Raw genomic sequence first — 22,955 nt, forward strand, 5'->3', positions numbered from 1 at the left:
TTGCACATGCGACCCCCCCTCGCCCTCCATGCATGTGCATGTGACCCCCACGTATGCACGCGTGACCCCCACCCTGTGCCCCATTTTGGGCTTAGGAGGCCTCCTTGCAGCCTCCTGGGAGCAAAAATGGGGCACGGGGGAAGGTGCAGCATGACCTATGTTTTGCTCCCAGGAGGCTGCAGGGATGCTTACTAGGCCCAAAACAGGACCTGGGAGAAATAAGAATCCTGTTGCTATGAAAGGGTGGATAAGATCTCTCTCTCTGTCTCTCTCTGCCCCTGTCTCTCTCTGTGTGTCTGTCTCTCTCCTTCTCTCTGTCTCTGTCTCTCTCTCCCTCTCTTTGTCTCTCTGTCTCTCTGTCTCTCACTCTCTCTGTGTGTCTCTGTCTGACTCTGTCTCTGTCTCTCTGTTTCTATCTCTCTCTCTATGTCTCTCTGTCTCTCGCTCTCCCTCTCTCTTTGTGTCTCTGTCTCTCTGTTTCTATCTCTCTCTGTCTCTCTCTCCGTCTCTGTGTCTCTCCCTCTCTCTGTCTCTCTGTTTCTATCTCTCTCTCTCTCTGACTCTCTGTCTCTCTTCTTCCCCATCATCCCCCAAAATACAGGCTGTTGAATATCTCTGTGATGCCCAACAGCACTTCACTTTCAAGCAGAGGCCCAAAATCTGACCTCTGTTTTACAGAATGTAGAAACAGGAACATTCCCAACTCTGGAAAATTTGCAATTAAAAAAATGGATGGGTGGAATAAGAAGATGCCATTAACAAAAAGTGGACTTATATCAGATCAGCACAATGAGGGTGATCAGAAGAAGGAAAAGAAAACAAAACAAAAACCCTCAAGTTTAGCAGAGAACATGATGAAGAAAGTGGCAGGACCACAAGTGAAGGGAAGAGCAGCTTCCTCGCCCTATCAAAACACATTTACAGATGTTTCACAGTTCTGTTCTAAAATCCAATTGGTTAGGAAATATTCCATGAAAATACCAATAGAAGAGAATATTGGGAGCTCAGGGTTGAACTGTGGGGTCTTTGGTAAAGTGGATGGTTGTTTTCATGCAGATGTTTCATTACTCAACTAGGTATCACCCGTGTTGATGTAACCTATTACCTACCTAATCTCATCATTGATGATATTACCCAGTTGGGTAATGAAACATCTGCAAGAAAACAGCCGAGCTCAGAGAGAACTGAGGGGCCCACTCTGTGAAAGCACTAGGATTTACCTCATGCAAGACAGTAATCTGAGCTTTGGAGATCACCAGTTCTGAATTCTTCTCCCATAACAGCTTTTGCAGCCGAATCAGCTCCACATTCTTCTGAATGGTGGCTCTGTTGAGTGAGGTGAACAAAGTTGGCATCGATCGGTGAGTTCTTCGCACCACACAAATGCACAACCAGCCCCATCTATGCAAAATCAATAGCTTGAGAAAAGATTTCTTACTGACTAGCCACTAAAACCGTGAGGTAAAATAGTCTCAACGACCATTACAACATATTTTTACTTGGAGTCAAAAGAGTCATCAAACTATAAGTACCAATAACAACTCCAAAAACCAGAAAAAAACAGATTACCCATAACAATAAGGAAGCTTCAGTCCAAAAAGAGATCACTTTGGCGGAAAAACAAATCTGGTCACATTGCCAACTTCAAAAGCCAATACAAAAATTTATGCCACTAGATAAAGACTGAATGCACCAATTATCAAATTAAACAAGAAGAAAAACTTCTACTCACCAATTCCACCCACGCTTTCTACAATTTTGTAAACAACAAACTAAAAGACTCAAGGTCCATCCCACCCCTGTAAGGACCTAATGGTAAAGACTGCAATGACGACAATATTAAAGCCAACCTCTAACACATTATTTGGCTCAGTATTTGTAAACAGCAATGGATCATGCCCAGTATTTCCTATCGAACCACAGACAACTACAATGATCTAACACATATCAATTTTACAGTAGACAATGTTTATCTCTAAGTGGAGGATAATGGATTGGTTCATAATTGGAACAGACAGAATATGTGCCTATGCAATCTAAAACCATCTCTATCTATTGGACCGGATGGAATATGTGCCTACTTCTTTAAAAAGCTATCCACTGCCATAGCCGAACCTCTAAGCATAATCTTCTAAAAATCTTTCAGGACCAGCTCCTTGCAAAAACTATGGTCACAAGCCACTGTCATCCCCATCTTCACAAAGGGAGACCCCAGCCTATTTGAAAATTACAGACCAATCTCCTTATGCTGCGTCACCTGTAAGGTCATGGAATCAATTATTAACCAATCCATTATCCTCCACTTAGAGACAAACAACCTACTCTCTAATAAACAATTCGGTTTCAGAAAAAAAACTATCCTGCAATCTGCAACTCTTACACTGCAAAAACATCTGGACTACACAACTCGATCAGGGCAAAGCAATAGACGCAATCTACATAGACTTCTGTAAAGCCTTTGATTCAGTGGTACATGACAAACTACTCCTAAAACTAAAATCCTAGGGTATCTCTGGACACCTGCATAACTAGATAAAAGCATTCCTGTCAAACAGACAACAAATGGTCAAAATTGGGAGTGTCCTATCAAATTCTGTACCTGTCAATAGTGGTGTCCCCCAAAGCAGTGTTCTAGGACCAACTCTCTTCATACTCTACATAAATGATCTCTGAGATCATATCAAGAGCAGCTGCATTCTCTTCGCTGACGATGTAAAGCTATTCAACACCACGGACAATACTGCTACCCTTTAAAAAGACCTTGACTATGTATCAGAATGGTCAAACAAATGGCAACTTCAAATCTCAACAAATAAATGCTCTGTCCTACATATTGGCAAAAAAAAAATCAGAAAATAAAATACAGGCTGAATAGTCAAGACCTTGTTGATGATCCAAACTCTGTCAAGGATCTTGGAGAACTCATCTTTAATGATCTAAGTGCTAAAGTCCACAGTAACTACATAGCCAAAAAGGCATTAAGAGTTGTTAACCTAATCCTATGTAGCTTTTTCTCTGGTAATATTACACTGCTAACTAGAGCATACAAAACATTTGCTTGACCAATACTCAAATACAGCTCATCAGTCTAGAACCCACATTACGTATCTGATATTAACACAGTTGAGAAAGTCCAGAAATATTTCACAAGAAAAGTTCTCCACTCCTCTACTCATTGTAGAATACCTTACACCACCAGACTCGAAATTCTAGACCTAGAAAACCTAGAACTATGCCGCCTTTGGTCCGATCTAAGTATAGTATATAAAATCATACATTGCAATGTCCTACCTGTCAATGAATACTTCAGCTTCAACCATAACAATACAAGAGCAAAGAATAGATAGAAACTCAAGGTTAATCACACCAAACTTGATTGCAGGAAATACGACTTCAGCAACAGAGTGGTCAATGTCTGGAATACTTTACCTGACTGTGGTTTCTTCCCCAAACCCCCAAAATTTTAACCTTAGACTTTCTACTATTGACCTCACCCCTTTCCTAAGAGGTCTGTAGGGGACGTGCATCAGTGCACCAACATGCCTACTGTCCCTGTCCTATTGTTTCTTTTATTTTTCTTATATTTATCATGTATTCATAACTATGTTTTTACTTATACCTATTGTCTTGTAAGCAATTGACAAACTAAATAAAAAAAAAGAATGTTCTGCTAATTTATACTGACCCGAAGGAATTTGATATTATACAGGTAATCCTCAACATGGAATCACAATGGAAAAGTTCTGTTGCTAAGTGAGACAGGTGTTAAGTAAATTTCACCCCATTGCCACAGTTGTTAAGTGAATCACTGCCATTGTTACATTAATAACATGGTTGTGAAGTGAAATTGCTTTCCCCATTGACTGTCTGAAGGCCACAAAATGGGATCCCATGACCTCAGGATACTATAACTATCATAAGTATGAACTAGTTGCCAAGAGTCAGCATTTTGATCACATGATCATGACAATGCTATAAAGGGCATAACTGGGGAAAACTGGTCATAAGTCGCTTTTTTCAGTGCTGTGGAAACTTTGAGGGGTCACTAAATGAACTGTTATCAGTTGAACACCTGTATTTCCTTGTTCCAGTTCAAAAAAATCTATAATGCTCCCAATTTTTAAATAGCTGCCTAGCCTTGAGATGTGACTTTCATTCCTCTAAAACCAACCTCCAGAAATTACAACCACACTCAACCTTGAAATTCTGATTCAGTTGAATTTATCAATGAAAGCAGCAGAAGAATCAAAAGCACCATAGGAAAACAAGGTTTCGGAAGACAATTTACATGTAATCCTAATCAGAATAATGGAATAGCAGAATAACAGAATAAGACTTGGAAAGGACACTGGAGGTCTTCTAGTCCAACCCCTTGTTCAAGCAGGAAACCTACACCATTTCAGAGAAATGTTTGTCCCATTTCTCCAGTGTTGGAGCACCTACAACCTCTGAAGGTAAGTCGTTCCACTAATTATTCTGACTATTATAGGTGTAATCCTAGATTAATTCCATTGAGGGAGATGAGAACCAAACTTTACCGGTATTCCTGCAAATTTAGATAGCTTTTCTGAGGTTGAATATATTCCAGATCAATTTCTTTATCAGGTGTGAAACTCAGCAATTCATGATCTTTGTCTAACTCAGCCAGCACCAGGCTGTGGGTCCTGAAAGAAGAATCAAGGTAAAAATATAAATTGTTTTTTTAGGTATTAATAACTAACAACTGAAGTTTCTAAAATGCATGCCACTGTTCTGAAGATTGATCTTTTTTCTTGCAAGCTAACAAGAATTTTTTTTAAAAAAAAAGATCCCACTTTTATTATTTTTATAGTTCAAGGTTGCAAATCTACTTAATATTCCTTCCTTTCTTATTTTCTCAGAATAACAGCACTATAAAGTGAGCTTGGTTGTGAGAAAGAGTGATTGGCTCAAAGTCATTCAGGAGTCTTTCAAACTTAAGGTGGGACTAGAATTCATCATCTCCTGGTGATTGGTCCAAAGTTAACCAGTCAAGTTTCATGCCTAAGATGCGACTAGAACTTATAGTCTCCTGATGATTGGCTCAAATACACACAGATCATTTTCATGATGAAGATAGGATTAGAACTCACCGTCATGTGATGATTGATCCAAAGTTACTTAGGCACCTTTCAATGCCTAAGGCAAAACTAGAAATCACAGTCTCCCAGTGATTGGCCCACAATCAGTCCACAATATACTTAAGGCGGGGCTAGAACTCACAGACTTCCGGTTTCTGCTTGCGACTTTTCCAGAACATCATCGGCATATCTGGGAGAGATTGGCCTGACCGTCATTCTTGATACCTGCATCTCTGTGGCCCAATAAAGAAAAGAAAGAAAAGAAAAGGATGGACTGACTGCCATGTCCTTGAATCTCCCATCATTCAACAAAGACATAGTGTTGGAAGACACAACCATCTGGTTCAGTTCCAAGTTGGGAAAAAGGCACTGGGGACAAAATGGAGGCTGGAGGTTGATTGGAAAGTGGGTCCATTTATTGATGAAGCAGAGCCACCAAGCGCATGTGATTCTGGGCAGCTGACCACATAGAGTTGAGAGTGGGGTTTTTTTATACCTTTTCTTGGGCTTTGCACCTGAGCTTCCTGTTCCTGTGCAAGAACATGTATTCTATTGGTTGTTGTAGGGGTCATAGATGGCTCTATAGGTTGCCTGAGCTCCCTGGTTTGGTTGGAGTTTTCTGGCAGTGTTGCAACTGAGATGATGCAATGAAGGGGCTTGTGTTCTGAAAGAGCAATACCTATTATAGCTTAATGGCTTTATCCTAGTTTGGATCTTGAGTGAGGGCTAATCCTACTCTTGTTAGATCTTGGGTGAGGGTATTTGCTTATGAATGGGGCTATCTATCTCTTTGTCTCTCAAATGCTGACATCTGCTGTAGGCTATTAAGGAAGGTGGGGGCTGCTTTCCTAAGAGCACGTTTCTCCATTTCTCATCGAGGTAAATGCCTTTTTAATATTTCTCAAAATTTTCATGTCAACCCACAAAGCATTCCTGACCTGCTCTCGAGGTGCCATAGACAAGTGGGATGGGGGAATCGAATCTCATAGCTGCATTGTGAACTTGCAGTCAAAACAAAGCACATTCCAGCCAGCAACGTCAAAGTCATTTGCATGGAGACCCAGAGTGGCCGGAGGGAGTGACTTCTACAATCTGCAAAATTGTTTCATTGGGGAATATGACTGATGACACATCAATCACAGCCAAAGTACGGATTAAGTGAAGTCAGAGTTGGCTTTATTTGGTCTGTGCTGACATGAATCTCCTAATAAATAACCGGATTTCTTTTGAAGCTTGGCCTGAGGCTCATGATTTAAATAGGGCATTGGTCGGAGCCCTGACAGCAAGCCAACTCTGACCTCACTTAACCCTGACAATTTCATTCTTCTAGGAGAGAGATGGGTGCTAACTTTCTACAATAGCATCAGGGGTGGGATTCAACCAGTGTAAAAACCGGTTCGGTGAGTGTGTGTTTTGCGCACGTGCTTCATGTGCATACACAAGGTTTGCAACTCACCTTCTGCTGCAAGCCCTGTGTGTAAAAGATGTGCAGCAATCCACTGTGCTGCATGAATCAGCTGAGCTGGAAAACCCGGATATAAAGCACAGCGGGTGGGTGGGCCCGGGTGGGCCCAACAGCTGATCATTGGAGTGAACTGGTTGGCTCACAGAGCTACTGGTTCACCTGAACCAGCCCAAATTGGTTGAATCTCACCCCTGAATAGCATGCATAAAAAATCCACTTGATGACTTCCAAGGACCATCTGATGTTGTTATTCAACCTAGAACCTTCCCAACGATGGACACATCAAGCTCTCCAACCTTCTTACCTTTGTGTGACTTCTTGGGCCTTTCTCTGGGAGAGGTATGTGGTCGACGAAAGCCTGTGTTGACCTTGGCTGTGATGTGGCCATAGGGACAGTGACGGCTGCAGCCCTGCAGTTTTATCTGTTGCTTGTAGAAGAGCAAGTGACTCCTCAAACGCTGGTTGACACGTTCCAGATCCCAAACCCGTTCCTGCATCTCTTCCAGGCCTTCTTCCAAGTCCACAGCATTTTGAATGAAGCTTCCAGGTCTCCTGTTCCGGGTTTCCTGTTGTGCTCGGTCATGACTCAGTCTTGAGAGTTTGGTGCCCATCCTGGAGGAACAAGAAAAGAACATTCAATCTTGGTCTTCCCAGTGTGTGCTGTTGTTGTAGCAGGACCTTTACAGATTAACAGAGTTGGGAGGGACCTTTTAGGTCATCCAGTCCAACCCCATCCCGCCCAAGCAGGAGACCCTACATCAAACTGACAGTCTAATCTCTTCTTGAAAGACTCTAGTGATGAAGTTCTGAAGGCAACTTCTGTTCCATTGATTGATTGTTCTCACTGTCAGAAAATTTCTTCTTATTTCTAGGTTGAAGTTTCCATCCATTATTCCTTGTCTGGTCTTTGGGTGCATTGAAAAATAGCTTGACCCCTTCCTCTTTGTGGCAGCCCCTCAAATATTGGAAGACTGCTATCCTGTTTCCTTCGGTCCTTTTCTTCACTAGAGTAGCCAACCCCAGTTCCTGCAACCATTCATTGTATGTTTTAGTCTCCATGTTGTTCCTAAAGCAGAAACCTAGTTTGGGTTTCTGCTTTAGGAACTCAACCATTATCATTGTTTAAGGTTGTCATGGGTGACCAAAGCCAAAGAAGTCCCAAAGGTGCTTTTTCAAGAGACAACTGGACTTTCTGGTCCAGAAAGTCCAGTTGCCTCTTGAAAAAGCAACTTCGGGCAACCATGACCTGGATGACTGAGAATCTCCACAGACAAAAGCCAAAGAATTGTGTAGGAAAAGATAGAAGAACTGAGTAACCCTGAATGAATGAAAATAACAGAATAACACAGTTGGAAGGGACCTTGGAGGTCTTCTAGTCCAATCCCTAGACCATTTCAGACAAATCATTGTGCAATTTCTTCTTAAAATACTTCCATGATAGAACACCCACAACTTCTGGAGGCAAGTTGTTCCACTGTCTAATTGTTCTTTTCCTTTATGTAAACTGAGAGTATCTGCACCAAGACAAATTCCTTGTGTGACCAACTTGACCAATAAGGAATTCTATTCTATTCTATTCTATTCTATTCTATTCTATTCTATTCTATTCTATTCTATTCTGTTCTGTTCTGTTCTGTTCTGTTCTGTCCTGTCCTGTTCCATTCTGTTCCATTCTATTCCATTCTCTGTTGTCCTATTCTATTCTATTCTATTCTATTCTATTCTATTCTATTCTATTCTATTCTATTCTATTCTATCCTATCCTATCCTATCCTATCCTATCCTATTCTGTGAGGAAACTCCTCCTTACTTCTAGGTTGCCCCTTTCCTTGAATAGATGCCATCTGGTGCTTTGGAAAAAAGATTGACCCCCTCTTCCATGTGGCAAAAAAAATATTAATTCGAAGGGTGTTCACCCCAAAATGGATAGCTACCCTTTGAATGGTGTGGGAGTATGAATGGATTTCCAGAGGAAAAAAAATTACAGACTGCAGAAACAGGAGCACTACTCAGGTGATCCTGAGGATACGAATAAAACTCCAAGTGACCTCAACAACTTTCTAAAAGGATGCAAATGACCAACTCTCTGCAAACGAATATAAATCCTTCCCTTCCCCACCATCCAGTCAGAGCTGAAGAAGCTTCTTGGATGAGAAGTGAAACGACTTCAAAGAAAAAAAGGCAAGAAAGTCCAGTTGTCTCCTGAAAAAGCACATTTGGTACAACGTGAATTAATAACCATATCGTCAAAGATTGTATCTAGTCTATCAGAAAGATCCCCAAGGTTTTACACAATGGATAAACATGTTTAATAAATTTGCAGTACCTTTTGATCTTGTTCTCCTGCTTTTGAGTGAGCTCTTTGAGCAGCAAATGTTCATCACGAAGCTGTAGAAAACTGTTAGCCAACTCTGTCTGGCTTGCTTGGTTGATCTGGCGACGAGTCTTGGCTAACAAGCTCGATCCTGGATGAGGAAAGGTGATAATTACATCTTGACTGGAAACCATGGGGAAGACTTGTAAAAATTAAGGAGTATCTAGCATTTTCCCCTTAGCTCACTCAGAAACCAATCTGACAGCTTTTTGATTTCTCCAAGTATATAAATTCCTATTCTTGTTTCTCACTGGATTTATCTGAACTTTGGTTGTGTGGGTTGCACCCACCAACTGAGTCTGCCAGTGGATCAAGAATGTTGGCTTTTAGTGAAAAGCCCACCTCATTGCCCACCTTTCATTTGGATTTTCAGCCTTTCAGGTTTGGAAGGGATGAGCGCTGAAGAAGACACACCTAAAGAAAGAAGGTGTGAAGACAGAAACTTGAGTGAATGAACTATTACCATATAATGAGATCTATCTATCTATCTATCTATCTATCTATCTATCTATCTATCTATCTATCTATCTATCTATCTATCTATATCTTATATCTCATCTGTCTATCATCCATCTATTTGTCTATTTATATCTTATATCTCATCTGTCTCTATCTATCTATCTATGTATCTATCTATGTATCTATCTATGTATCTATCTATGTATCTATCTATCTATCTATCTATGTATATTTTATCTCTCGTCTATCTCTACCATCTATAATTCTATATCATTTATCTCTCACCTCTCTCTCTCTCATCTATATCATATCTCATTTCTGTATCTATCTATCTATCTATCTATCTATCTATCTATCTATCTATCTATCTATCTATCTATCTTTCTATCTCTATCTATCTATTATCTATTTATCTCATTTATCTCTCATCTCGGTCTGTCTGTGTCTGTCTATTGTCTATACCATCCATCTATATCATCTATCATCTATCTATCTACCTACCTATCTATCTCATTTATCTCTCATCTGTGTCTATCTGTGTCTGTCTGTCTGTCTATCTATCTATCTATCATCTATCTATCTATCTATCTATCTATCTATCTATCTATCTATCTATCTATCTTTACAGTATCTATCCATCTGTCTATCCATCCATCCATCCAGTTTATATGCATGCCCATCTGACATATATGACTCTGAATACAGTTCAATAAACACTTCAAGAGATTTTCATTAACATATGGCAACATTCTCCCACAAATATGGTTTATAAGTTGCCATCTGTTATTCCCCTGTGGTTTCTTGGGTTGCACTGTATAAAGATCAGGTTGAGACTAGAACGCATGGGAAAATACAGAATCGCCTTGCTGCCTTCCTTGCCAAATAAGTCCTTAAGAAAGCAAAGACTAGAAGCAAATATTAGAAGCAATTTCACAGCCACTTGGGTCCCTTTGAGTGGGACATGAAGAAGTGGGGGATATAAGCCAAGTTTCAGCGTTTTGCCGAGTAGACATCTCTGTTTCAGAGATTCAATGTCAATTTATAAAAATCCATATACAAGTTGCATTATGTTTATCTGAATGGCACTTTTCAACTTTTCTGGAGAAAGAGCTAGCCAAATTCTTTACCCATTACAATCAGTTCTACAAATAATGATATCATGGTTGAAATGTCATCATCTCAGAAGGTGGTAGCATCAAACCATTCCTAAGAGGTCTGTAAAGGGGCTTGCATAAGGGCACCAGCATGCCTACCGTCCCTGTCCTAATGTTCCCTTTTATTCGTACCCATTTCATGTATTAATAATCACGTTTATATTTATATCTGTTATCTAATACATGCTTGACAAAATAAATAAATAAGCAAATAAGTAAGTAAATAAGTAAATAAAATCCCAAATCAGCTCTGTGTTATTGCAAGATAGCAACACTAATTTACTCAATGAGCCACTAGGAGTCAGGCTCAGTTTAAAGAAAGCTCTGTCTGAATCTTGGGTCTCAAAGGTAACAGCCACATGACTGAGATCCTGCCCTAGTGTAGAGAAGCAAGAAATTAAGGATTCCCCCATCCCATTCTGGGATCCCAAACTGGCTTGGCATTGCAGTTCCAGACATCAGGAAAATAGCAGTGTGAATCTTTAAGGCTAACCTTGAAGGGCTGCTAGTATTGAGGGCTTCTGATCCATCTCTTGCACAGTCAGGTTTCTTGCAAGTTCACCCAGCAAAACCGACATGGCTTCGGGCAGGTGGGAAGTGGCTGTAGTAAAGACAAAACAACAAAGAGGCTAAGGTACAAACAAACAAATATCAGCCCAACAATAATGTCTCTGTGTGATTAACAGAATGAAGTTGGAAATTTGTATTTACTCCCAAACTCCCTTTGGCAGATTGTTTATTCCATAGTATTCAGGTATCACAGGCATATCTATATTGCATGCCAAAATAACCAGACACAGCCATCACTCCACTGAAGACCTAATTCCCACAGTGCTCTCTGATGTCTAAGTATATTTACCCATGTAGTGTGGCTGTATTGCATTTATCCTTCTCCTTTGTTCCCCTATTTTCTCTTATTGGCATCTTTGTTAAAATGATTATGAGCCTCGGTGATGCAGTGGTTAGAGTGCAGTACTGCAAGCTACTCCTACTGCAATTTGGTAGATCGAATCCCACCAGGGTCAAGGTTGACTCAGCCTTCCATCCTTCTGAGGTGGGCAAAATGAGGACCCAGATTGTTGGGGGCAACAGGCTGACTCTGTAAACCACTTTGAGAGGGCTGTAAAATACTATAAAGCAGTATATAAGTCTAATCGCTATTGCTATTATTACTTTAATATTATGATTATTATTACTTGGTTGATTCGCATGTACAGTGAGAGCTTATGCACTGGAGACAAATTCCTTTTTGTATATATCATACTTGGCCAATAAAACTATTGTATTCTGTTCTGTTCTGTTCCATTCCGTTCTGTTCCATTCCATTCCATTCTCTGTTGTCCTATTCTATTCTGTTCTATTCTATTCTATTCTATTCTATTCTATTCTATTCTATTCTATTCTATTCTATTCTATTCTATTCTATTCCATTCCATTCCTTTCCTATCCTATCCTATTCTATTCCATTGCATTCCATTGCATTGAATTCCATTATCTGTTGTCCTATTCTGTTCTGTTCTGTTCTGTGCTGTGCTGTTCTGTTCTGTGCTGTTCTGTGCTATGCTGTGCTGTTCCATTCCGTTCCATTCCATTCCATCATATTCTATCCCATCCCATTCCATCCTATCCTTTTTTTAATTTTTGTTGATTTTTGAAAGCAAACATAATCATACAAAACATAGAACATAAAAACATCTTTTTTGAAAGCAGTCTGATCCCAGGTACATCTCTTTGTGCAGACACAAATTCAAGTTCATGCTCATTTTTGTATTCCATTCCATATCTTATTATCATTCTACATTTTCTATATAATTTCTCCTCTCTTTCAACTTTTTAAATTTTATTTTATTTATATCATCTCAATTTAAATCATCATGCTTATATTCTTTGTCTGTCCTGTTTCAGCTGTCTATTATCTTTTCTCATTAAGCAAAATTTCTCCTGTGATCACTAATTGGAATATGATGCCTTTATATCTTTCCCCTAAAATTATAACAATGTAATAAATAATTTCTGTTCGGATTCTGTTTGGTACATTCTAAAATTACACAATGTATTTTTTAAAAAAGAAAACAATTCTAAATATATAACATAATTAAAACAACAATCCATACCAATTCAATTCTATCATTAATATTAATATTCATTTAAATCTTGAACATTTTACACATTACTTTTCAAATAAGTATCCTACTTGTATGGGAATACTTATAAACTTTCCATAATTACTTCCCTCCCACTTCACTTATATTTTATAAATCGTTTAGTTAAAATGTTACCATTCCTTCCTAATTCAATTGTCTCGTTTATTTCATTTCATTTATTTTGTTCACAAAAATTTCACTAAATTACACAGACTATTTTATTCCTCTTTTTAATCATATGTTGTTTCGAATTTCCTAACATTATTTCTATTACAAATATAGCAATACAATCTTATGTACCTATACATAATCCCATATTTCAGTTAAATTTTCACCCATTATCTCTGAATAAATCCTGTTTCTTTACATCTAGCTCCAGATCTTTGTAACTTAGCTTCTCTTTCTTCTTCTTTCTCCCCTTTTTACCCCCCTGTCTCTCCACCTCCATTTCCCTCTTCTATATTCCCCCTTTCTGTTGTTTTCCAACATTATATCCCCTTTTCACATTATTTTTCCCTTTTTTGACTGTTTTTTTAGGTCTTAAATTCTCCATTCTCTTTCCCCCCTTTCCCCTTTCTTCCCCAAATAGAATTACTTGTTCATTAAAAATGGCTTCTTCTTTATCCCAATCTTCTTGTTGCGCATTCCGTTCTTGCTGTTTCTTGTAAACACCAATCGCCATTTCTAAGAATTGAAAAGTAGAGCCAAAAGAGCCCTTCCCTTCTTGTTCCACTTCTTTATATTTTTTAAATTCGATTTTCAGTTCATCCAGTTCATTCAGTACATCCAGAAGTAATGCCATTGTAGAATGTTTTTTTAAGCAATCAGCCAATTATTTTTAATCAATCAGTCAAATATGATTTCCAAAAATCCCTAAGTCACCAAACAATCCAAATACACACAAGCTGTTTCTTTTAACATTTTCTTCTTTTTTCACTTTCTTTTCTTGGGCTTTCTATTTAGTTGCAAAATTCCAGTTAAAACGTATACTTTAGAAGTCTTATTAAGATTTAACTTTAAGTTCTTTTAAATTCCAAGCAGTCTCCTCCTTCCAAGTCCTGCTCTTATTCTTTTCCTCTCCCTTCCCACTTATAACAAAAAAAAAAGCTTTTTTAATATTCAGAAATCTTTATTGTCCCTTTGGCATTTAATTGTATTTCCAGCTTAATTACCTGTTGGTGCCAAAGTGGATTTTTCCGATTTCTTTATTCAGATGTTCTCATTATCAGCGTGAGGAAGGAGAGTGAAAAAAAAACCTTTCCCTTTTCACTTTCGTTCGCTGCTTCCGACTCTTCTTTGGGAGCGATGTATCTTTTGCAAAAATTAAATTCCAGGGTACCTTAGTTGTTGCTTTTTGTCCTGGTCAGCCAAAAACTTTCACTTCTTAACTTCCTCCTGCACTTTCTTTTCTGACTGGGTGCTTCTTTGAGGCGGCCATTTCTGACCGCCGCTCTTACCGCCTTCGGAAAAGGGAGTTTAGCCAGCTGAGGAGGAAAGATGCAGCTTCCCTTGACCCTGCCAGGTCTCCCCTATCTTCACCACCTCTACAGGGTGGCTTAGCCCCGAAGCCGGCTGGCTCGGGGCACTCCAGCGGTGAGCGCAGGCAGAAACCATGCATGATCACGGATTCCTGCCTGCTGCCGAAGCGCTGCAAACCAGAACTCCCCCATTCCATCCTATCCTATCATCTTCCTGTCTGTATTACATATTACTCAACTTGTATCTACTTTGGTGACTGCAATTCCAAATAATGGTGTGGACCTTTGAAGCCTTGAAGGTTTGTCTCCAAGGGATTTGAAGGACTGGTAATACCTTGCAGGGAATTAACATAACCTTTATAAGAGTTTGATTTAAGAGAGAAGAGAGAAGAGAGGGAGACAAAGAGAGAGAGAGATGATAGACAGACAGAGAGACAAATGATCAAGACAGAAAGACAGAGACAGATAGAGATAGACAGACAGATGACAATTAGATGATAGACAGGCAGATAACTTAGAGACCAGCTAGAAACCAGCCGACAGGAAGTTCCAGTCCTATCTTAGGCATGAAGACATCTGGATGATCTCTTTCATTAATGAAATCTTGCCAAAGAAAATTATTTTCCAGGCAATTACCAGCAGTCAACATTTACTTGACGGTGCACAAATGATAGATAAATGGTAGATAGACATATAGATAGATAAATAGATATAGAAAGACAGACAGACAGACAAAGACAGACAGACAGACAGACTCTTGCCTCCAGCAGCCGCTCCATTCATTTTGATGATCTGGAAAGCTAAATGGAGTCAACCTTATTGGTAATCAGAGGAGGCACATTTGGGGAGTCCAAGGCTTTGCCTAGTCTAGCAGATCAAGAAATAGTGAAAGCAGAAAGGCAAACCACTTCCTTTTTGTTCTTGAGAAAATAGCATGGACTTGTCCATTAATTCAACAGGAAGTCAGCTCAGTTCAAAGGAAACCTGATTCACATAGAGAGACACTAGTGCAATGCAATACTTCAGCTTCAGAAGCAAAACCACAGTGCTTTGGAATAGGTAGAAAGATATGAGATCCTAAGAAAAGATACACTTGATTCAAAGTGTTGCAGACAGGGGCTGTTGAAAGAAATATCTACCTGGTTCAGTTCCAAGTGAGGAGAAAGACACTGGAAACATGGAGGCTAATTGGAAAGATGGTTTATTGATGAAGGAGAACCACATGAGTTTGAGATCCTGGTGCAGCTGATCACACGGAGTGGAGAGTGAGGGTTATTTATAGCCTGTCTGGGCTTTGAACTTGAGCTTCATGTTCCTGTGTAAGGGCATGTACTCTACTGGTTGCTGTCAGATTCCCATCCTAGGAGTTTGTCTGAGATAAGTTTGGTTGAAGTGCTGATGCAACGAAGGGGCTTGTTGTGCAATTTCTATTATGGCAATAGCGTTGTCCTAGGTTTGGATCTTGAGTGAAGGCTAATCCCCTCACCCTGAGGCTGAAGGTGTTTGATTTTGTAGATAGGATGGCCCAGGCTTTCTGGGGCCATTAAGAAAGGTGGGGGCTGCTTTCCAACAGCATGTTTCTCCTTTTCTCATCCAGGGAGGTTTAATATTCTGCCTTTTTAGTATTTCCTAGAATATTTCATTCTTCTAGGAGTGGAGTGGATTTCTACAGGGCTATACTCCAAAGTTGTCCAGGTCATAATTGTCCCAAAAGTGCTTTTTCAAAAGGCAACTGGACTTCCTTTGTTTTTCCTTGAAGATGTTTCACTTCACATCCAATCATAATCTGGACAATAGAGAATCTCCATAGACATTTCTCTGAAGCACTTTTTTAAAAAAAGCAGGCTGAGGAATTCTGGGAGTTGAAGTCCACAAATCTTAAAGTTGTTAAGGTTGGAAACCCCATGTCTAGTTCAGGGGTGTCAAACTCAATTTCATTGAGGGCCACATCAGGATTGTGTTTGGCCTTAGAGGGTCAGGGGATAAGCATGGCCATGGTAGATGTGGCATGGGATTTGTGTCTGGCGCACCTGTGGTGGCTAAATGATAATGCAGGACTTCCCTGAGACCAGTGGTGGGATTCAAAAAATTTTACTACCGGTTCTGTACTCCATTCTCACCCAATCCAGGGGGAAGATACTGCGAAATCTCCATTCCCACCCCACTCCTGGGGGAAGATTACCATCGGTTCTCCGAACTACTCAAAATTTCTGCTACCAGTTCTCCAGAACTGGTCAGAACCTGCTGAATGCCACCTCTGCCTGAGACCCTCTCTCACACATTATAATCTTCCATCCTTTTCCTCTTTTTCCTTCCATCTTCATTCTCCTTTCTTCTTCCTTTCACTCTTTCCTTATTTTTCCTTCCTTGTTCTCTTCCCATCTTTCCTTCTTTTTCTTTGTTTTTCCTCTTTCCCTTTCTCCTCTCTTGTTCCTTCTTGGATGCTCAAATGCAAGAGGGGAAACATTTATCCTTTTGTTTTGTTTTTAGTTTGTTTTGTTATCCCTTTGCCAGCGAAAACAGAGCTGCCCGCCCCCCACACCGGTTTTGCTGGCAGGAGACTGTTGTGGCTAGAAATGGGGTGCAGGGGAGCCATGTGCGGCTTCACTGAGCTCTGTTTTTGCTGGCTGAGGCACCATGGGCAGGTCCTTTGCTGTTTCCAGGCCGTTCCCTCGGGCTGGATCTAAGCACCACATGGCCGTATCTGGCCCCACGCCTTGAGTTTGACACCCCTGATTTAGTTACGTGTAACTAATAAATTTCCCCAAAGTTGGCCCTTCTGTTCTTTTGCTGAAGGAACAGCAGCAAAAAGTTGTTGTTTTTTTAAAGTGTTAGCCTTGAAAATTAACATGAATTTGCACGGGGTGTAATTTGCAAATACAGGTTCTTTATTTTTCTAGCAAATATAATGTCTTCCTAGATACATGTCCATATTTGCATGATGAGCTAAGGCAGATGTGACTGTCGTGTTGGTGGCATCCACTCCCACTTTGAAGTTCTCTCTGCATGTAGTTAATTAAAGGAGATTAATCATGTTAACTGTTGATTCTCTTCTGTTTCTGCTTCAATGGGCAAAATTGAGTTCTCTTCTCTAACACAAGAGAAAAAGATCTAGCATTCCCACCCCCCACAGATTCATGAGAATCTCTGCAGATTTTCTTCTCTGCTAATAGACTGCTATATGTCCAAACAGGTTACTCTAAGTCTGCACTACTATTCAAGGGCAGCTTAGAACAGAATAGAATAACAGAATGGGAAGGTACCTTGGAGGTCTTCTAGTCCAATCCCCTGCTTAGGTAGGAAACCCTACACTACTTCAGACAAATGGTTGTCCAATCTCTTATTTAAAACTTCCAGTATTGGAGAATTTACAACTTCTGGAGGCAAGTTGTTCCACTGATTAATTGTTCTAACCACCAGGAAATTTGTCCTTAGTTCTTGGTTGCTTCTTTCCTTGATCAGTTTCCACCCATTGCTTCTTGTCCTGCCCTCAGCTGCTTTGGAGAATAGGTTGACCCCCTCTTTTTTTTTGGCAGCCCCCGAGATATTGGAAGACTGCTTTCACGTCAACCCTAGTCCTTCTTTTCATTAGACTAGACATACCCAGTTCCTGCAAATGTTCTTCATATGTCTTAGCCTCCAGTCCCCTAATCATCTTTGTTGCTCTTCACTGAACTCTTTCTAGAGACAGACGCTAAACCTAAATTTCCTCCAAAAGATTGAGAAAACTCTAATTTTTAGGATGCTTGGAAGCGAAATTGAATAACGCCAATTAGTAGTCAGAAGACATGATGAAATTCCTTAGTTCCACAACACATTAACAGACTTCACCATAGTTTCAACTGGGAAACTGTGAGCATTCTGAACCAAACCAGGTCCAAAAACATTGGAGAATTCCTGAGAACCTGGCACTTAGACAAATCTGCCATCAACAGACACATAGAGATAAATAACATCTACATATCATTCAAAGGAGACAATCAACAAGCCAAAAGGGAAACAGAACTGAACATCTTCTCACTAACAAATCAACACCCAGATGAGCAGAGGGTAACACCAATATTAACACTAGATCAACAAACAAGAAGCAAATAGTACCCCAATCAAGGAACTATCAATTCACACAAACAAGCTAACAGTAGACAAAAGCTTACTCAAGGAACCACCAGGAACACTGCCATCAACACTGACAGGACAAGCCATTAGCATATAAAAAGAGAGCAAACCCCACTCCCTTCTAGCACTGAAGATATTACCTAGTTGGGTAATGAAACGTCTGCAAGAAAGCAATAAGTTCAGAGAGCATCAAATGCTCCATAATTCAACCTTGTGTTATACATATTTGGACACTAAATACCCACTGTGCAAAACAATCATTTCTCACCCATTTCAACTGGATGAATGTGTGTGCATCGATGAGTAGAAGATACCTTCAAAAATTATTTCTCTTCTTTGATTAAATATTGCTTATGGATAATCTGCAGTGAACTGCTGAGATGTCTATTGAATGCTATGAATCTTCATTCATCTTATTTCCATGGATATACAGCTTTGATTGACAATCATCAACCTTGACTCACAACAATTCATTTAGTGACCATTCGAAGTTGCAACACTGAAAAAACCAACTGGCAATCCTTTTTCACACTTATGACCACTGCAGCATTCACAGGGTCACATGATCAAAATCCAGACACTTGTCAATTGGCCTATATTTATGACGATTGCAGTGTGATAGGATCAACTTTTGAGATCTTCTGACAAGCAAAGTCTATGGAAAAAATCAGATTCACTTAATAACCATGTTACTAACTTAAACAACTGCAGGGATTCATTTAACTACTGTGGTGAGAGAGGCAGAAGTGGGTGACAAAATTTTTAGCAAAGGGTTCTCTGCCCCGGTTGCTGGGTAGGTGTGGCCATGGTGGGCGTGGCCTAGTCACGCGTAGTCAGGAGGGGCATTTTTGCCATCCCTGGGCTCCGGAGGCTTTTCTCGAGCCTCCAGAACAGCGAAAATGGCCTCCGTGGGCTCCGGAGGCTCTCTGGAAGCTGGAAACGTGCCCATTTCCAGCCTTCCCAAACTTCCGGGAGGCCCACTTTTTGCCTACCCCAAGCCTCCATGTGCACCCTGCATCCAAAACGGGCCACATGGGAGACTCCTGGGAGGGGAGAGGTGGTTGGGGCCAGCCAGGAGTGGGATTTGGGGGATTCTCTGAATTGCACAGAATTTATAATTTAAAATAAATAAATAAAAATTTAGCCAGGTGGGCAGGGCCAGCCAGGAGTGGGATTTGGGGGATACTCTGAACTGCACAGAATTTAGATTTTAAAATAAATAAATAAAAATTTAGCTAGGGGCTCTCCCAAACCCCTGAGAAGCCGCAGCAGCCCACTCCTCGAGAGAGGGCATAAAGTGGGGCACTGTCTTCTTAGGACTAGAAATGTTAGGCTCGATTGTGGTCATAAGTCTATGACTACCAAAATAGCTTTCAACTTTCAACTCCCAAAATCACATTGTGGCAAATTCAGCACAAAATCATGGAATAATGGCAATACAATATTTTACTGCAAAACCTCCAGACAGCTGATGCATCATCAGAGCTAAGGATGACGTCTCCTCGGAGCGGAGCTTGACTTCCCCATTTTATGAACCATCATTGTAGTTTCCTTGGAAATAGGATGCAAATGGTTAGCGGTTGTGTTCTCTGAAATATATCTTGATTTTCTACCATGCAAGTGATTTCCTGTTCTAATCTTGGCTGACCTGACCTTAGCCTGAAATAAACCAAAGCTGGCTAGAAAATGCTTTTCAAATCTCACTGGTATGGGGTTCGTCACAAGTCAGCACCTATCCCTCTCCTAGAAGAATGAAATATTTTGGGAAATATATAAAAAAGGCAGAATATTGTATTTTTCCAAAGGGAGAAGTGGAGAAACATATTTTTAAGACAGAAAGCAACCCCCACTTTCCTTAATAGCCCACAGAATATGTCAACACTTAAGAGATAAAGAGCTTATTGAAAAAGGAAGAGCAAAGCAAATACTGCAGTAAGAAATCCATTCAGGATAGGATATTTTGAAATTCCTTGCAGCAAAGTCTGAACAAAGGCAGAATGGCAGGATTAACCCCTCACTCAAGATCCTAAACAGGATGAAAGCCATTAAGTCACAAAAGGAATTGCCCAACACTCTTTCAAACACAAGCCCCTTAATTGCATCACCCTTGGAGCAGTCCAAACTTCAACCAAACTTGGCAGCTCAGACAAATACCTAGGATTTGCATATCCTCTTTTGCCTATAGAGTCAGCTATGACCCCTACATAACCCCTACTTGACCCCATAGGAATCTGACAACAGCCAATAGGATACATGTTCTTGCACAGGAACAGGAAGCTCAAGTGCAGAGTCCAAAGAAGGTATAAAAACCCACCCACACTCAACTCCGTTTTCCCAAATCCATGTGGTCCTATTCATCATTAAACCATCTTTCCAATCAGCCCCCATGTTTCCAGTGTTTTTCTCCCAACTTGGAACTGAAGCAGATGGATTTTTCTTCCCACAGGTTCAAATGGGAAAAACTGGACTGAAAATCTCATGGTTGTCCCCTTTGATAAAAATAAAAATATCATTTATCTAACTGTCTTGATTGCCTCAAAAAAAAAAAAAAAGTATTGAGCCACAGAAAAATTCTCCTGTCTTCCTACATTACTTGCTTTACAATGCTCCAAAATTTTGCTTGCTTTTCCTGACAGATTTGGAAAAAAGCTTTAAAAACTGATCTCTTTCTAACCAAGTAAGAATTGGATGTTTTTCAGTTTTGCATCGCTTTCTATCAGGAAAAGTGGTGAAGACAATAGAACAGTTAACTGGTGGTATATAAGTGGTAAGTTAATTCAAAAGATTTGCATTTGGGATGAAGAGTCCTCAGGAAATTTGTATCACTAATGGGCTTTTTGCAAAACTAGCTGAGTGACTCAGTTGTCCCCTGCCCATTCCAAGAATGTTAGACTTTGTTACTGAAGCAGCTGATATCCCACATCATTTGAGTTGGCAGGTGCACCTGCCAAGGGAGACATCCATAAACAAATGGCAGGCACCAAATATACCTATTTCCTGAATGCAACACATTGGGGTCTCTGGGAAGTAAAGATGGAGGTACAATAGTTCCTTGGCACTTGCTTTGAAACTCATTGAATTTGGTACTCAATGCATTTTGACACACACACATAATTGTCTCAGTACCCACTGTTTGTTTGATACTTGACACACAAACTAGAATTTGTCAGTATTGGTTGCCTTGTGCCTCACTACATTGTTCCTTATGAGAAAATTTTGTTTGATACTCATCATTTTTGGTACTCAACACGCCTTCCAAAAACAATGATGGATACTTAGGTACCACTGTAGATAGAACCATGGACTCATTCATTTTAAAGACAGTTGCCATCTTTTAATGCCAACATAATGTGATTGGAAAATAGTGCAGTGTGAAGTGAGAGACAGACTGTTCTAGATCAGGGTGTCAAGCTCACGGCATCATATTGTCATCACGTGACATATTACGACTTTCTCCCTCTTCGCTAAGTTTGGGGTGGGCATGGCCAGTGCATGACGCATCCGGCCCACGGGCCACAAGTTTAACACCCCTGCTCTAGATGTTGAGGATTAAGAGCTGTGGTGGCACAGTGGTTAGAATGCAGTACTACAGTAGGCTATTTCTGCTGACTGCTGGCTACTTTCAATTTGGCAGTTCGATCCTGACTGGCCCAAGGCTGACACAGCCTTCTATCTTTCTGAGGTCAGTAAAATGAGGACCCAGATTGTTGGGGGCATTATGCTGACTATGAAGTACTATGAAGTAATGTTCAGTCTTAGCGCTATTGCTATTACCTGTATTATTGCTATCATCTCCTTGCCCATACCATCTGTTGATATTGGCAGAAAATTGGCACATCAAACATAACTGTACACATTTGATTACCAAATAGATAAATTGATGAAAATAAATCAATTTGAGTGAACAGGGCTTACTTTTACTTGGGATTTATACTGAGCCCAAGCAAACAGTTACTCTATCCTAAATTCTTTTTTTTTAAAGTCAATTTTCTAGAAATTTTTGAAATTTTTGAAAGAAAGATGGCTTCCTCTATTGCAGTGGTTCTCAACATTTTATTCACTACAGATGCCCTTTAAGTACCTTTTGTGGCCAGGGACCATGTTCACGGCCCCCAAGATTTCTCAGTATTTAAATCACATTTCTTCAAGCCTTGTGATGATTACTGGTTAATAACCACTCCTCTATTGGCTCATCTGAAACAATAATTCAATATATCAAAATATTCATTGGCTCACCTCCCATTTCCAGCAGATGGAGAGGAGAAGGGAAGTTTTTTGTTCTCTGTCCAATCTCTTGGGAATGTCAGCGAATTTGCCTTCCTCTTCCTCTTCCTCCTTTTGCTGGGCTCTCACAAGCGTTTTGGTTTCTCAAACTCGCTCCCAGTAGATACTTCCTGGAACGAAATAAGAAAATCCATTTGTAATCCAGCCTGTGTTAAGCTCCTTAGTGCATGAAGAAGGCAAGGTAACTTAAGGACTGAATGAACAGGTTGCCAGAGGACTCTGTGGACAATGTGACATTAGTGAATTCTTTATCTTCTGTTACAACAGACTTTCCTCCCTTTGAAGGAATACACGCGAAGTATTAAAACCGCTTTATAAAGCCTCAATAAGAACACACTTGGGATACGGCATCCAGTTTTGGTCACCATATAAAAAAGATGTA

The 22,955-nt window shown here is 40.1% G+C and overlaps 1 protein-coding gene across 3 annotated transcripts in view; it reads right to left on the reverse strand.

Annotated features, from left to right (window-relative positions):
* Positions 1-22,667, reverse strand: part of RPGRIP1 (RPGR interacting protein 1) — a 51,634-nt gene extending 28,967 nt beyond the window's left edge. The window contains exons 1-8 of one of the 3 annotated variants that reach the window (XM_087918075.1): positions 22,526-22,667; positions 11,045-11,152; positions 9,293-9,352; positions 8,891-9,029; positions 6,869-7,176; positions 5,242-5,332; positions 4,539-4,664; positions 1,221-1,326 (exon numbers count right to left, since the gene is read on the reverse strand). In XM_087918075.1, coding sequence (XP_087774201.1) covers positions 1,221-1,326; positions 4,539-4,664; positions 5,242-5,332; positions 6,869-7,176; positions 8,891-9,029; positions 9,293-9,352; positions 11,045-11,152; positions 22,526-22,532 — 945 coding nt within the window. In that variant the 5' untranslated portion in view covers positions 22,533-22,667. The remainder of the gene's footprint in view (positions 1-1,220; positions 1,327-4,538; positions 4,665-5,241; positions 5,333-6,868; positions 7,177-8,890; positions 9,030-9,292; positions 9,353-11,044; positions 11,153-22,525) is intronic. The other 2 variants (XM_087918076.1, XM_087918077.1) reach the window with 2 other exon arrangements.
* Between the last annotated feature and the right edge of the window lie 288 nt (positions 22,668-22,955).

This window comes from Pseudonaja textilis, chromosome Z, assembly GCF_049901715.1.
Source record: "Pseudonaja textilis isolate UNSWEBS1 chromosome Z, rPseTex1.2, whole genome shotgun sequence".
Taxonomy (NCBI): Eukaryota; Metazoa; Chordata; class Lepidosauria; order Squamata; family Elapidae; genus Pseudonaja; species Pseudonaja textilis.